The 14,850-nt window shown below is 44.4% G+C and overlaps 2 protein-coding genes across 20 annotated transcripts in view; one reads left to right on the top strand and one right to left on the bottom strand.

Annotated features, from left to right (window-relative positions):
* The window catches only part of LOC147355818 (immunoglobulin lambda-1 light chain-like), a 340,682-nt gene that overhangs the window by 132,516 nt on the left and 193,316 nt on the right, over window positions 1–14,850 (bottom strand). The window lies entirely within an intron of this gene.
* LOC147355826 (zinc finger protein 280A-like) lies at window positions 1,163–8,419 on the top strand. The gene is made up of 2 exons (XM_086348948.1): window positions 1,163–2,375; window positions 6,030–8,419. Exon 2 carries the CDS (start codon window positions 6,079–6,081, stop codon window positions 7,771–7,773), a length of 1,695 nt encoding a protein of 564 aa, XP_086205074.1. The 5' UTR covers window positions 1,163–2,375; window positions 6,030–6,078; the 3' UTR covers window positions 7,774–8,419.

Raw genomic sequence — 14,850 nt, 5'->3', positions numbered from 1 at the left:
TTTCATCCTCCAGGGGATCTTTCCGACCCAGAGATTGAACCCAGGTCTCCTGCATTAACAGGTGGATTCTTTACCGCTGAGCCACCAGAGATCAATGTTTCCCAAAGTATTGGAGGATTTTACACCCTGGGATACACTTCACTTCAGAATCAAGTGAGGCAAACATTGAACTTTCAGATTCCCAGACCCCCTCCTCTGGCAATTTGAGTTTCTTAGGTATGATATGCAGCCCTGGAATCTCTGTGTTTAACAATGTCCCAGGTGATTCTGAGATTTGAGCAATCTTTAGAAGCGTATGAAAGTGAAAGTGTTAGTCATCCAGTTGTGTTCGACTCTTTGCAAACCCATGGATAGTAGTTCCCCAGGCTCCTCTGTCCATGGAATTCTCCAGGCAAGAATACTGGAGTGGACAGCCATTCCCTTCTCTAGGAGATCTTCCTGACCCAGGGATCAAACCCCAGTCTCCTGTACTGCAGGCAGATTTTTTACTGTCTGAGCCATCAGGGAAGCCTAGAAGCATAAGTAAGTAGTCAAAATTTTCCTTTCTTTCCGCTAAGTTTTTGCAAACATTTAAAAATTGACATCCAAAATGTTTTTGTCACAAGTGCAAACATTGCAAAGGAGTAGCTTTTGGCATACAATAAAAACAAACCCTTTAAGTAAATCAAACTAGGAATTCCGTGGCAAACCAGTGGTTAGTGCTCAGTGCTTTCACTCTGGTGACCTGGGTTCAGTCCCTGGTCAGGAAACTAAGATCCTGCAGGAAGTCTCACGGTGTGTCCATAAATAAATAAAACTGTTAATATCATGCTTTCAAATATATCCAGAAGAATGTAAATAGCATAGAGTTTTAAAAAGTATTTATTTTTATTTACTTATTTGGCTGCCTCGGGTCTTAGGTGTGGCATGCAGGATCCTGCGTTGGTTCTACTGCCCTCTGGCATGTGGCATCTTAGTTCCCCAACCACGGATCAAACCCACGTCCCCTGCGTTGGAAGGCAGACTCTCAACCACTGGACCACCAGGGAAGCCCCTAGCCTTGGGTTTTGATACTCACCGACATTGGAGAAGGATATGGCAACCCACTCCAGTATTTTTGCCTGGAGAATTCCATGGATAGAGGAGCCTGGCTGGCTACAGTCCATGGGGTCACAAAGAGTCAGACACAACTGAGCGACTAGGCACAGCACTCAGCAACAACCATTTTAAAAGAGTATAAAACGAGCTCTTTCTAATGGTCAGGTTTTTTTTTTTTTCTTGCTTCATTGAGATGCAATGGACATATATTGTGTAAATTTAAGGTGAACACATGTTGATTTGATAAGAAAGGTATTTTTGATGTTATATCTGGTTACAGCACTGAAGATCGTGTTCATTAGTGAACTTCATTTTTGTTCTAATTCAGTGAGTCTGTTACCTTATAAGGAATGGAAATACACATATTTCTTCTCTGAAATCCTCCCTCCCTCTAAGGGAGGAGGGCTGTAAAGGCAGTGGGAGGGAAAGCTTGAGATATAATCTAGGTGGTGCAAAGGGGAAGGAGAGAGAAGAAGGGGAGTGAGGGAGGGAGGGAGAAGGAGGGGGACCAGGGTGTGACCTGACACCCCTGACATGGTTTAAGAAAGCATGAGCCCCTGCCTAGAAGAGCTCCTGGGGTTCACAGTGAGGACCCCGGGAATCCAGCGGGTGCTGAGTCTTCAAGTGCAGATCACTTGGGAGTAAGCTTGCTTCCTGCCCCCTCACCCTGCCCCCCGCCCCCCAACCCACCCCCTTGCCCCCAGAAGAGAACAGGGGTTTGCAGTTTGCAGCTGGAGAACTTTCTAGCATTGGAGGAGGACCCCTGCATTTTTAGGTTCCTGACATGAGCCGGAGCTCTGTTGGAATAGCTGTGTGGACCACCTTCCCCTGTCCTTAAGCTGCTGAACCGCAAATAACTAAAGATGCAGATAAACTGGAGATAAGGTGGTGGGCCTCTGGATGCCAGATAGAGGGAAGTGGGGACTCTCACCACACTGAGACCTGGGAAATAGCCCCTGGGAGGGGCCCTGAAGCCCCACCCACATTCTTTCCTCTCTCTAGCAATTTGGTAGAAAGGTTTCTAGTTCAAAGATCCTATGGGGAAAAACTGGTTCAGAAACCTGACTGGAGTCCCGTTTGGATACTGTGGATTGGATTAGAATGGGCTTTAAAAGGCTTGGAATCTCCTGATCCGGCCTCACTGAGAAAAGGCTTTTGGAGAGCCAGGTAGGAGTTCCACAGACACAGGACACAGGACGTGGTGCTGGCATTTCCACAGAGATCTCTCTGGGACGTGGAGACAAAGACACTCCAGCTTCACCCTTAGCTGCACTGAGTCAACTGGACTTCAGGAGCTGGTGAGCCATGGGGTTTGGAATGCTTCATTTTGTTCTCTGCAGCCATGAGTCTGCAAAATTTATCTGTAAAGGGCTAGAGAGTAACCAGGCATCAAGGGCCATGCGGTCTCTGCCATTTGCAGTGTGAAACAGCCTTGCTGCTGCTGCTAAGTCGCTTCAGTCATGTCCGACTCTGGGTGACCCCATAGACGGCAGCCCACCAGGCTCCCCCGTCCCTGGGATTCTCCAGGCAAGACAGCCTTGGGCAGCGGCAAATGATCACGGTTGTTTTCCAATAAAACTTTATTTGTGACACTGAAATTTAGATATCATATAATTTTCACATGTCACAAAATATTCCTTTGCTCCCCCCAAATTAAAAAAAATGTAAAAATATTAAACGTATTTTTAAAAGTTAAAAAAAAACTAAAACATAAAAAGTTAAAAAAACCTAAATTCTTAGCTTGCTTGTTGGGAGAAAAAAACAAACAGGAGGCAAGCCAATTTGTCAATCCCTGTCTAAACCATTTGCCTATGTAATGCAGCTAGCATCCCATTAGTGACTTGTGACATGAATTTAGTAGGCTGGATTCTGCTTATGAAAAATAAAAATTTTTATTAAGTCTCAGATGACATCAGCTGTAAGATGCAACATTATTCCTTTTTTTTTTTTTTGCCACACCCTGTGGCATGTGGGGTATAGATCCCTGACCAGGGATTGAACCCATGCCCCCTGGAGTGGAAGTGAGGAGTCTTAACTACTGGATCACCAGGGAAGTCCCACAGCATTATTTTTCATACCACTATAAACTTTTATATATATTTATATACATGTGTATGCATGTGTGCTCAGTTGCTTCAGTCATGTTTGACTCTTCGCAACCCCATGGACTGTAGCCCACCAGGTTCCTCTGTCCATAGGATTCTTCAAGCAGGAATACTAGAGTGGGTTGCCATGCCCTCCTCCAGGGGGTCTTCCTGACCCAAAGATGGAACATGCGTCTCTTATGTCTTCTGCATTGGCAGGAGCGTCCTTTACCGCTAGGGCCACGATTTACACACAGCCAAACAAACTATGATATGCTACTGATGAAATGTGATCTGGTATCAGAAATGGTCAAATGTAAACTTTAGAATGTCCCTTCATGTCAATGAAACGTGTTAATGGCATGGAAACTATCAACAAATGTATTATATGGAGAGAAATTGTGTTACAAACCTTTTATTTCAATGACCACCACCGGCCCTGTCAGCATCCTGCTACATACTGGCTGACTTGCTCCCTTGCATGACAGTTTTAAATCATTAAGATTTGGATTTCATTAAATGCTTGGAGAAATCGCTTCTCAGCCTTTTGGCTAAGATCAAGTGTAAGTACCCAGGGAGCCAGGAATTAGTGGGTCGAGCCTGTGGTACAGATAAATGATTGTATTAATCAGTTACTGTTTATTTATGCAGCAGACATGTAGCACTGACAGATGCCACATGTTTTTCTAGAAACAAAAATACAGCAGCCCAATAGCTCTGGAGGTGAATCTGGCATGTGAGTTGGGGGAGGCTGTGATTTCTGACACCATGGTCAGGGAAGCCTGGCAGAGAAACTGTGGACCGAGGCAGGTCAGGAGCTGGGTGATGGTACTTGAGACAGCATCCAAGGCAGGGGGAGCAGCAGAAGTCCTGAGAAGGCCCCGTCCTCTCTCCTTGGTACCCTTGGGAGATTGGGTCCCGGAACCCTGCACCCGCAGATACCAAAGTCCATGGGTGCTCAAGTCCCTTATATAAAATTGTGCAGTCTTTGCATGTAACTTAAGGGGATGCTCCCGCATGCTTTCAATCATCTCCACATTCCTTATAATACCTAATACAATGTCGATGCTGTGTAAACAGTTTCAAGCACAGTGTAAATGCTATATATATATAGTTGCCAGCATGAGGCAGGTTCAAGTTTTGCTATTAGAACTTTCTGGAATTTTTTTAAAAAATATTTTTGATCCATGTGTATAGAGTCTGGTGCCTTCTGGACTCACAGAGTGGAGGGAGTGAGGGGCACCCCCAAGGAACAGCTGGGGGCTCTTTCGGACATTTTATGTTGGTCAGCATTTCTGAGTGAGATTGGAGATCTGTAAGCAAAACGGTGCCTACCAGCTCTCCTGTAGAGTTTAACAGGAGTGCTGGGCCACCATGGGGAGACAAGGCAAAAGTGGGGGCTGGAGAAGTAAGTTTAAAACTGTCATGTCACTTAACTGAGTCTGAGATGTTTCCTTAGGTATAGAATAAGGGTGTTAATGCTAAGGCGCTTCAGTCGTGTCCGACTCTGTGTGACCCCATAGACGGCGGCCACCAGGCTCCCCCGTCCCTGCTGCTCAGTCGCGTCAGTCGTGCCCGACTCTGTGTGACCCCATAGACGGCAGCCACCAGGCTCCCCCGTCCCTGCTGCTCAGTCGCGTCAGTCGCGTCCGACTCTGTGTGACCCCATAGACGGCAGCCACCAGGCTCCCCCGGCCCTGGGATTCTCCAGGCAAGAACACTGGAGTGGGTTGCCATTTTCTTCTCCAAAGGGTGTTAATAGTTATCTCAATGTTTCAGCCAATGATTAAATCAGGTACTAATTTTGTCTTTTGAAAGAAATATAATCATCACCACTTAACTAAAGAGAATAAGTTCCAAGACCCCCAGTGGACATCTGTAACCTCACACAGCATCAACCCTATATACACAATGTTTTTTCTATACAGACACACCTGTGATGCAGTTTATTTTATAAAAGCACAGTAAGAGATTGGCAACTAATAATAACAGGAAAGTGAAAGCGAAGTCGCTCAGTCGTGTCCGACTCTTTGCCACCCCATGGACTGCAGCCTACTACGCTCTTCTGTCCATGGGATTTCCCAGGCAAGAATTCTGGAGTGGGTTGCCATTTCCTTCTGCAGAGGATCTTCCCGACCCAGGGATCGAACCTGGGTCTCCCAAATTGTAGGCATACACTTTACCATCTGAGCCACCAGGGAAGGAGTAATAATAACATAGAACAATTATAACAATATACTTTTATAGAAGTTTTGTGAATGTAGTCTCTATGTAAAATATATTACTGTACTAATTTAGTGATTTTTTTTTCACCCTAACTAAGCACTTACTATGTTCTGTGGCCATACCTTTTGCAGTTTGAGGTCTGACAGCAAAACTAACCCAGATTTCTTTTCTCTTCCTCACATTCACCACAGATCTTAGCAACCTCAGCATACAGTTTTTTCTCTTTTTATATTAAATTGAGAACTTCAATCTTTTCACTTAAAGGAAGCACTTAATGGATTCTTTCTGGCATATCTAAATGGGCAGCATCACTCCACTTATGCTTTGGGGCTGTTATTGAGTAAAATAAGGGTGACTTGGTCACAAGCCCTGTGATGTCTCAACAGTCATTGTGGTAACTGAGTGGCAAACGGGTGAGATGTGCAGGACTAAGGAACGATTCACATTCTGGGCAGGAGGAAGCAGGATGGCATGAGATTCCAATCACACTCCTCAGAATGACATGCAATTTAACACTTGTGAGTTATTTATTTCTGGACTTTTCCATTTAGTATTTTCGGTGAACAACTGAGGGTTAACGGAAACCACAGAGAGTGACACCTGAGATCAGGGGAGATGACCTTGTCCTGTGGTTGCCTTTAGGTGGAAAAAACACTAGAAGGGGCCACTTGAAGCCAAAAGCGATTGTAAAATGGCCCATCTCTTCCCGTGTGAGGAAGCACAAGCACGACCACAACCCGAGAAAAAGACTGCAGGGTCCAAATCCAGAGATGAGGACGATGGCGATGCTGAGGTCATCTTTGTTGGAGTGCAGCACGTCAGTGAGGATGCTGAAACCCTCTTTGTCAGAGGGATTTCAAGTTCAAAGCCAGTCATTTCTAACATTTTGAATGGAGTGACCAGGGACTCATCTTCAAGAAGAAAGAAGGGCCACGTGGGTCCAGATCCCTCCTGCACGTCGCAGCCTGCAAATCTCAGGACCCCAGCATCAGAGCCAGCGGCCGTCTCCCCAGCTTCTCAGTCTGAATGGGGAGGAAGAGACAATCCTATTATTTTCGAGCCTTCATCTAAACCTGATTATAAAACGAGCTCTCTGCAAGCCATGCTTCACAATTCAGAATTGCTCTCTCCGCGGTCTCACTGTCTATCTGGAGCTGTTCTCTCATTAGGAGTCAAGGATGAAAGTCCTCTTAATTCAAAGCGATGTCCTACTTCAGATGTAAATTTTAACAGTGGGAATCCCAAAAGACCCAAACTTAGCGATGGAATCCCAGGGGGACCTGCCTCCACCATGCCCTCTCCAGGTATCTCTCCTACAAAGGACACGATTATGACCTTGGAAGATCTCCTGACCTCACCGAGCCATGTTCATGGCGGGGCATCACTTTCACGGACTCACGCAAATAACCAGGCATGCTTCAGTCTTATGGATCCAGACAGAACATGTAGTTTGGAAGGGCTGGAGAAAACAGACTTTTTGACTCTAGCAAGTCAGAGCAAGACTGTTGATCCCATGAAAGGAAATCTGATCATGTTACTTGATGACTTTTACTATGGACAGCATACAGGAGATGGGCAGCCAGAACAGAAGACTCACACAGCCTTTAAATGCCTCAGCTGCTTGAGAGTTCTAAAAAATGTCAAGTTTATGACCCACGTGAGGAACCACCTGGAGCTTGAGAGGCAGAAGGGTGACGGCTGGGAAATCCACACCGCCTGCCAGCACTGCCGCCGCCAGTTCCCCACCCCGTTCCAGCTGCAGTGTCACATTGAAAGTGTCCACGCTTCCCGGGAGCCCTCCGCGGTCTGTAAAATCTGTGAATTGTCCTTCGAAACAGATCAGGTTCTCTTACAGCACATGAAGGACAGTCACAAACCTGGCGAAATGCCCTACGTGTGCCGCGTTTGCAATTACAGATCGTCAGCCTTTGCCGACGTAGAGGCGCATTTTAGAACGTGCCATGGAAACACGAACAATTTGCTCTGTCTGCTTTGCCTCAGAATTTTCAAACTGGCGACATCCTTCGTAAATCATGCTTGGAGGCACTGGAACAAGAGGGTCTTTCCATGTTCCAGGTGCCGGCTACAGTTTTTGAACCTGAAGGAGAAGACAGAGCACCAAACCAAGCATCACCAGTCATTCAAAATGCCAGAGCAATTGCAAGGGTTGCCTCCTGAAACAGAGGTCATGATTCGAACTTCAGTTCAGCTGGGACTGAGAGAGACAGCATCCATCATTGTGAGGAACACTGACGCCCAAGTGCCACCCAGAAAAACTACACAGAAGATGACTATGAACACAAAATATTCCAGACGTGTTGCAGCAAGGGATCTGGCTAAAAATTATGTTCTACCCACCTCCAGAAATTCGGAAAAGCCCTGTTGAGGTTCAGCCAGCTGTACATAAAGACCCTGCCTGGCTTTTGTTGTTCAGTTACTCAGTGGTGTCTGACTCCCTGTGACCCTATGAACTTCAGTACGCCAGGCTTCCCTGTCCATCACCATCTCCCAAAGCTTGCTCAAACTCATTCTATCGGGTTGCTGATGCCATCCAACCATCTCGTCCTCTGTCACCCCTTCTGCTCCTGCCTTCAATGTTTCCCAGCATCAGGGTTTTTTCCAATGAGTTGACTCTTCCCATCAGGTGGCCAAAGTATTGGAGCTTCAGCATCAGTTCTTCCCCTGAATATTCAGGGCTGATTTCCCTTAGGATTGACTGGCTGGATCTCCTTGCAGTCCAAGGGACTCTTGAGAGTGTTCTCCATTCTCCAGCACCACAATTCGAAAAGATCAGTTCTTCAGCGCTCAGCCTTCTTTATGGTCCAGCTTTTCCATCTGTATCTGACTCCTGGGAAAACCATAGCTTTGACTTTATGGACATTTGTTGGCAAAGTAATGTCTCTGTCTTTTAATATGCTGTCTAGGTTTGTCACAGCTTTTCTTCCAAGGAGTGAGCGCCTTTTACTTTCATGGCCTCTGTAACCATCCACAGTTATTTTGGAGCCAAGAAAATAAACTCTGCCTTTACTGTACCTGAGATTGTACTTGCTTCATCTCTCTACCATCAAGTAGCTTTGAAATCTCCATGTTCCTTCCTGGCCACTCTCTGCTCCCCAAAGTAACCACTTGTGTGACCTCTAGCACCAGGGATTCAGTTTTCTTTGTTTTAAACTTTAAATAAATAGAATCACACAATACAGTTTCTCTTCCCCTGGTCTTGGTTTTCTTTTAAATAAGTGAGATGCATTCTTACTGTGTGTAGCTGTGGAACATTTGTTTTCATTGCTGGGTAGAATTCCCCTGGGTGAATGGGCATAGTCTTATATGTCCATTTTACTGTGCCTGAAATTTGAGGCTCTTATTTTGCCTTTTTGAATAAGCTGCCTATGAACCTGTGTGTGTCTTTCATACTAATTTCTCTAGGACAGCTATATCTGTATGTCTAGACATGAGATTTTCTGATAATGCATGTGGCAATGGTTTAGTTGCTAAGTGGTATTTGACTCTTGCAACCCCATAGACTCTACCCCACCAGGCTCCACTGTCCATGGGATTTCCCAGGCAAGAATACCACAACGGGTTGGCATTTCTTTCTCCAGGGGGTTTTCCTGACCCAGGATTCAAACCTGGGTCTCCTGCATTGCAGGCAGATTTGTTACTGACTGACCCATTCTAGTATGCAGGTACAGTCAAGTGCTTTTTCAAACTGATTGAAGCAATGTGTGTTTCCACTAACAGTACTGGCATTTCCATTTCTACCGAACACTTGGCACTGTGAGTCTGTTTCATCGTATAACTGAGCAGGACCCTGCAGGGCTTTCCCAGGGACAGACCACCCGCCGCCCACCCCCCACCAATGTATCCTGTCTCTTATTGGTAGGAAAACTTTAGGTCCTAGACCTTCCATGAGTTTCCAAGAACAAATTTAATTAGAAGTGAAAAACTGCAGAAACAAGAAAAAAACCAAGCAAGACAAACAATAATTTGTTGTTGGGCAGTCGTGTTCACTCTTTGCCACCTGATGGACTGCAGCACACCAGACTTCTCTGTCCTTCACCATCTCCTGGAGCTTGCTCAAGCTCAAGTCCATTGAGTCTGTGATGCCATCCAACCATCTCATTCTCTGTCATCCCCTCCTCCTCCTGCCTTCAATCTTTTCCAGCATAATGAGTCGGCTCTTTCCATAAGGTGGCCAAAGTATTGGAGCTTCACTTTCAGCATCAGTCCTTCCAGTGAATATTCAGAGTTGATTTCCTGTAGGACTGACTGGCTTGATCTCCCTGCAGTCCAAGGGACTCTCAAGAGTCTTCTCCAACACCACAGTGCAAAAGCATCAATTCTTTGGTGCGCAGCCTTCTTTATGGTCCAACTCTCACATCCATACATGATTAGTGGAACAACCATAGCCTTGACTACACGGACCTTTGTTGGCAAAGTAATGTCTCTGCTTTTTAATATGCCGTCTAGGTTTGTCACAGCTTTTCTTTCAAGGAGCAAGTATCTTTTAATTTCGTGGCTGCAGTCACCATCTGCAGTGATTTTGGAGCTCAAGAAAATAAAGTCTGTCACTGTTTCTATTGTTTCCTCATCTATTTGCCATGAAGCGATGAGACCTTTGACTGTGTGGACAACAACAGACTAGATAATTCTGAAAGAGATGGGAATACCAGACCACCTGACCTGCCTCTTGAGAAATCTGTATTCAGGTCAAGAAGCAACAGTTAGAACTGGACATGGAACAACAGACTGGTTCCAAACAGGGAAAGGAGTATGTCAAGATTGTATATTGTCACCCTGCTTATTTAACTTATATGCAGACTACATCATGAAAAACGCTGGGCTGGATGAAGCACAATCTGGAATCAAGGTTCCTGGGAGAACTATCAACAACCTCAGATATGCAGATCAGTTCAACTCAGTTCAGTCGCTCAGTCGTGTCCAACTCTTTGCGACCCCATGAATTGCACCACAACAGGCCTCCCTGGCCATCACCAACTCCCAGAGTTCTCTCACACTCATGTCCATATAGTCGGTGATGCCATCCAGCCATCTCATCCTCTGTCGTCCCCTTCTCCTCCTGCTCCCAATCCCTCCCAGCATCAGAGTCCTTTCCAATGAGTCAACTCTTCGCACGGGGTGGCCAAAGTACTGGAGTTTCAGCTTTAGCATCAGTCCTTCCAAAGAACACCCAGGACTGATCTCCTTTAGAATGGACTGGTTGGATCTCCTTGAAGTCCAAAGGAGTCTTGGACTCAAGAGTCTTCTCAAGAGTCTTTTCCAACACCACAGTTCAAAAGCATCAATTCTTCAGCGCTCAGCTTTCTTCACAGTCTAACTCTCACATCCATACATGACCACTGGAAAAACCATAGCCTTGACTAGACGGACCTTTGTTGGCAAAGTAATGTCTCTGCTTTTGAATATGCTATCTAGGTTGGTCATAACTTTCCTTCCAAGGAGTAAGCGTCTTTTAATTTCATGGCTGCCATCACCATCTGCAGTGATTTTGGAGCCCAGAAAAATAAAGTTGCCACTGTTTCCACTGTTTACGCATCTGTTTGCCATGAAGAGATGGGACCGGATGCCATGATCTTTGTTTTCTGAATGTTGAGCTTTAAGCCAACTTTTTCACTCTCCAATTTCACCTTCATCAAGAGGCTTTTTAGTTCCTCTTCACCTTTTGCCATAAGGGTGGTGTCATCTGCATATCTGAGGTTATTGATATTTCTCCTGGCAATCTTGATTCCAGCTTGTGCTTCTTCCAGCCCAGCATTTCTCATGATGTACTCTGCATATAAGTTAAATAAGCAGGGTGACAATATACAGCCTTGACATATTTCTTTTCTTATTTGGAACCAGTCTGTTGTTCCATGTCCAGTTCTAACTGTTGCTTCCTGACCTGCATACAGATTTCTCAAGAGGCAGGTCAGGAGGTCTGGTATTCCCATCTCTTTCAGAATTGTCCACAGTTTATTGTGAGCCACACAGTCAAAGGCTTAGGCATAGTCAATAAAGCAGAAACATATGTTTTTCTGGAACTCTCTTGCTTTTTCCATGATCCAGCGGATGTTGGCAATTTGATCTCTGGTTCCTCTGCCTTTTCTAAAACCAGCTTGAACATCTGGAAGTTCACGGTTCACGTATTGCTGAAGCCTGGCTTGGAGAATTTTGAGCATTACTTTGCTAGCGTGTGAGATGAGTGCAATTGTGCAGTAGTTTGAGCATTCTTTGGCATTGCCTTTCTTTGGGACTGGAATGAAAACTGGCCTTTTCCAGTCCTGTGGCCATTGTTGAGTTTTCCAAATTTGCTGGCATATTGAGTGCAGCACTTTCACAGCATCATCTTTCAGGATTTGAAATAGGGCAACTGGAATTCCATCACCTCCACAAGCTTTGTTCGTAGTGATGCTTTCTAAGGCCCACTTGACTTCACATTCCAGGATGTCTGGCTCTAGGTGAGTGATCATATCATCGTTATTATCTGGGTCATGAAGATGGGTCTTTTCTGTACAGTTCTTCTGTGTATTCTTGCCACCTCTTCTTGATATCTTCTGCTTCTGTTAGGTCCATACCATTTCTGTCCTTTATCGAGCCCATCTTTGCATGAAATGTCCCCTTGGTATCTCTAATTTTCTTGAAGACATCTCTAGTCTTTCTCATTCTGTTGTTTTCCTCTGTTTCTTTGCATTGATCACTGAGGAAGGCTTTCTTATCTCTCCTTGCTATTCTTTGGAACTCTGCATTTGGATGCTTATATCTTTCCTTTTCTCCTTTGCTTTTCACTTTTCTTCTGACAGCTATTTGTAAGGCGTCCCCAGACAGCCATTTTGCTTTTTTGCATTTCTTTTCCATGGGGATGGTCTTGATCCCTGTCTCCTGTACAATATCACGAACCTCCGCCCATAGTTCATCAGGCACTCTATCTATGAGATCTAGTCCCTTAAATCTATTTCTCACTTCCACTGTATAATCATAAGGGATTTGATTTAGGTCATACCTGAATGGTTTAGTGGGTTTTCCTACTTTCTTCCATTTAAGTCTGAATTTGGCAATAAGGAGTTCATGATCTGAGCCACAGTCAGCTCCTGCTCTTGTTTTTGCTGATTGTATAGAGCTTCTCCATCTTTGGCTGCAAAGAATATAATCAATCTGATTTTGGTGTTGACCATCTGGTGATGTCCATGTGTAGAGTCTTCTCTTGTGTTGTTGGAAGAGGGTGTTTGCTATGACCAGTGCATTTTCTTGGCAAAACTCTCTTAGCCTTTGCCCTGGTTAATTCCATATTCCAAGGCCAAATTTGCCTGTTACCCCAGGTGTTTCTTGACTTCCTACTTTTGCATTTCAGTCTCCTAAGATATGCAGATGATACCACCCTAATGGCAGAAAATGAAGAGCCTCTTGATGAGGGCGAAAGAGGAGAGTGAAAAGGCTGGCTTAAAACTCAGCATTCAAAAAATGAAGATCACGACATCTGGTCCCATCACTTAATGGGAAACAAATGAGAAAAAATGAAAACAACAGCAGATTTTATTTTCCTGGGCTCCAAAATCACTGTGGACGGTGAATGTAGCCACAAAATTAAAAGAAGTGTGCTCCTTGGAAGAAAAGCTATGACAAACCTAGAGAGCATAAAAAAAAAGCTAAGGCATCACTCTGCTGACCAAAGTTCTTATAGTCAAAGCTATGGTGGCTCAGACAGTAAGGAATTCACTGCTATGTGGGAGACCTGGGTTCGATCATGGGAAGCACATCCCTGTAGTCCAGTGGTAAGACTTGTGCTCCCAAATTAGGGAGTCCTAATTCATTCCTGGTTGGGGTATTAGATCCCACATACTGCAACTAAAAATACCACATGTGACAATTAAAAATCCTGCATCCCACATGCTACAATGAAGACTGAAGAGCCCTTATGCTGCAACTAAGACCAAGCACAGCCAAGTAAATGAATAAATATTTGAAAGAAAGAAAGAAAAAGATACGAGAATTCCCTGGTGGTCCAGCGGTTAGGACTTGATGCTTTCACTGCCAATGGCCAGGGTTCAACACCCTGGTTGTGGAACTAAGATCCCACAGGTTCCGTGGCATGGCCAAACAAAAACCCAGAAAGACAAATGAGGAGGAAAGAACTTCCAAAGTTTGAAAACGAAGCAATATAACTGCAAACAGGCTGAGGATAGAGTCAGGATTGCCAGGAACCCAAAGTGCTAAAGTGGCACCTCTGTGATTCACAAGCCTTTTTAATGCTGTGGTTTAGGCTCCTCCTACTCCTGCTTCTGAACCTAAATAACTTGTAGGTCTTAAGAGAAAGTGCTATGGAAAAAAGAAAATACTTGAACTGAATGATATTGAAAATAGCAAATTTTTTGAGACAGAGCTAAAACAGTTTCATGTTAAAGTGCATTACGTTTGAAAAGAAGAAAGGCTGGCAAAACAATGATCTAAGTCAGTGCTATTCATGGAAGTTTCTGCCACAATAGAAATGTTTAAAATCATTGTTACATGTATTCCCTAATAAGGACGACCAGCTTTTCACATATATAAATGCATATTTTTCTCTTCTGTGAGGTGACCTGTTTATATCCTTTATCTGTTTTTTTAGATGGAGTGTTCATCTTGTAGGAATTTTTTTTTTTTGGCCTTGCTGTGAGGCTTAAGGGATCTTAGATCTTCAACCAGGGATGGAATCTCTGCCCCCCTGGAGTGGAAGCACAAAGCCCTAACTACCAGATCACTAGGGAAATCTCAATGAAAATGTTTTCTATCTCCTTGTCTAATATGCCACTTCAGAGATGTTAAAATGTAGCTAGTGTGACTGAGGTATTAAATCTTTGCATGTGCTCAGTCGCTTCAGTCCTGTCCAACTCTTTGCGACCCCATGGACTGTAGCCTGCCAGGCTCCTCTGTCCATGGGATTCTCCAGACAACAATACTGGAGTGGGTTGCCATTTCCCTTTCCAGGGGATCTTCCCGACCCAGGGATTGAACCCACGTCTTTTATGTCTCCTGCATTGGCAGGCAGGTTCTTTACCACTAGCACCACCTTGGGAAACCTATTAAATCTTTAATTTAATTTAATTAATTTACAGTTAAAAGATATGGCTAGAAGAATCAGATCTTACTTATAAATGAGTTTCAATTAATTTGTATATTCAGTAATTTGTGTATCTCTTAGATATTTTCCTCAAGATGAGAGTCCATGCCCCTCCCTAAGTGTAGGCTGGGTTTAGTGACTTGTTTGCAAAGAACAGAATATGTCAGGGGGAAGGAGATAACTTTATAGCAGAGGAACTAGTGGTAAGTCATATTGATAGTATGAATCCTTGATGGGAAGTGATGAGAAAGATATATTGCCTTGGAGGTATAGTTCTAAAAATATGTAAACCCCAGTGCAACCAGGAGAAACATACCAAACCCATATTGAGAGTCATTCTGCAAAATACCTGTTTCTGAAGGACTCATGAAA

Source organism: Bos grunniens, chromosome 17, assembly GCF_055505025.1.
Source record: "Bos grunniens cultivar Pamir isolate PY7600 chromosome 17, Bosgru_T2T1.0, whole genome shotgun sequence".
Lineage (NCBI taxonomy): Eukaryota > Metazoa > Chordata > Mammalia > Artiodactyla > Bovidae > Bos > Bos grunniens.
The sequence above is the reverse complement of the archived record's forward strand: the minus strand, read 5'-3'. Positions and strand labels throughout refer to the sequence as shown.

What these genes read in the sequence shown, in the direction of transcription:
- LOC147355826 (XM_086348948.1), top strand. Translation starts at nt 6,079, where the DNA reads ATGGCCCATCTCTTCCCGTGTGAGGAAGCACAAGCACGACCACAACCC.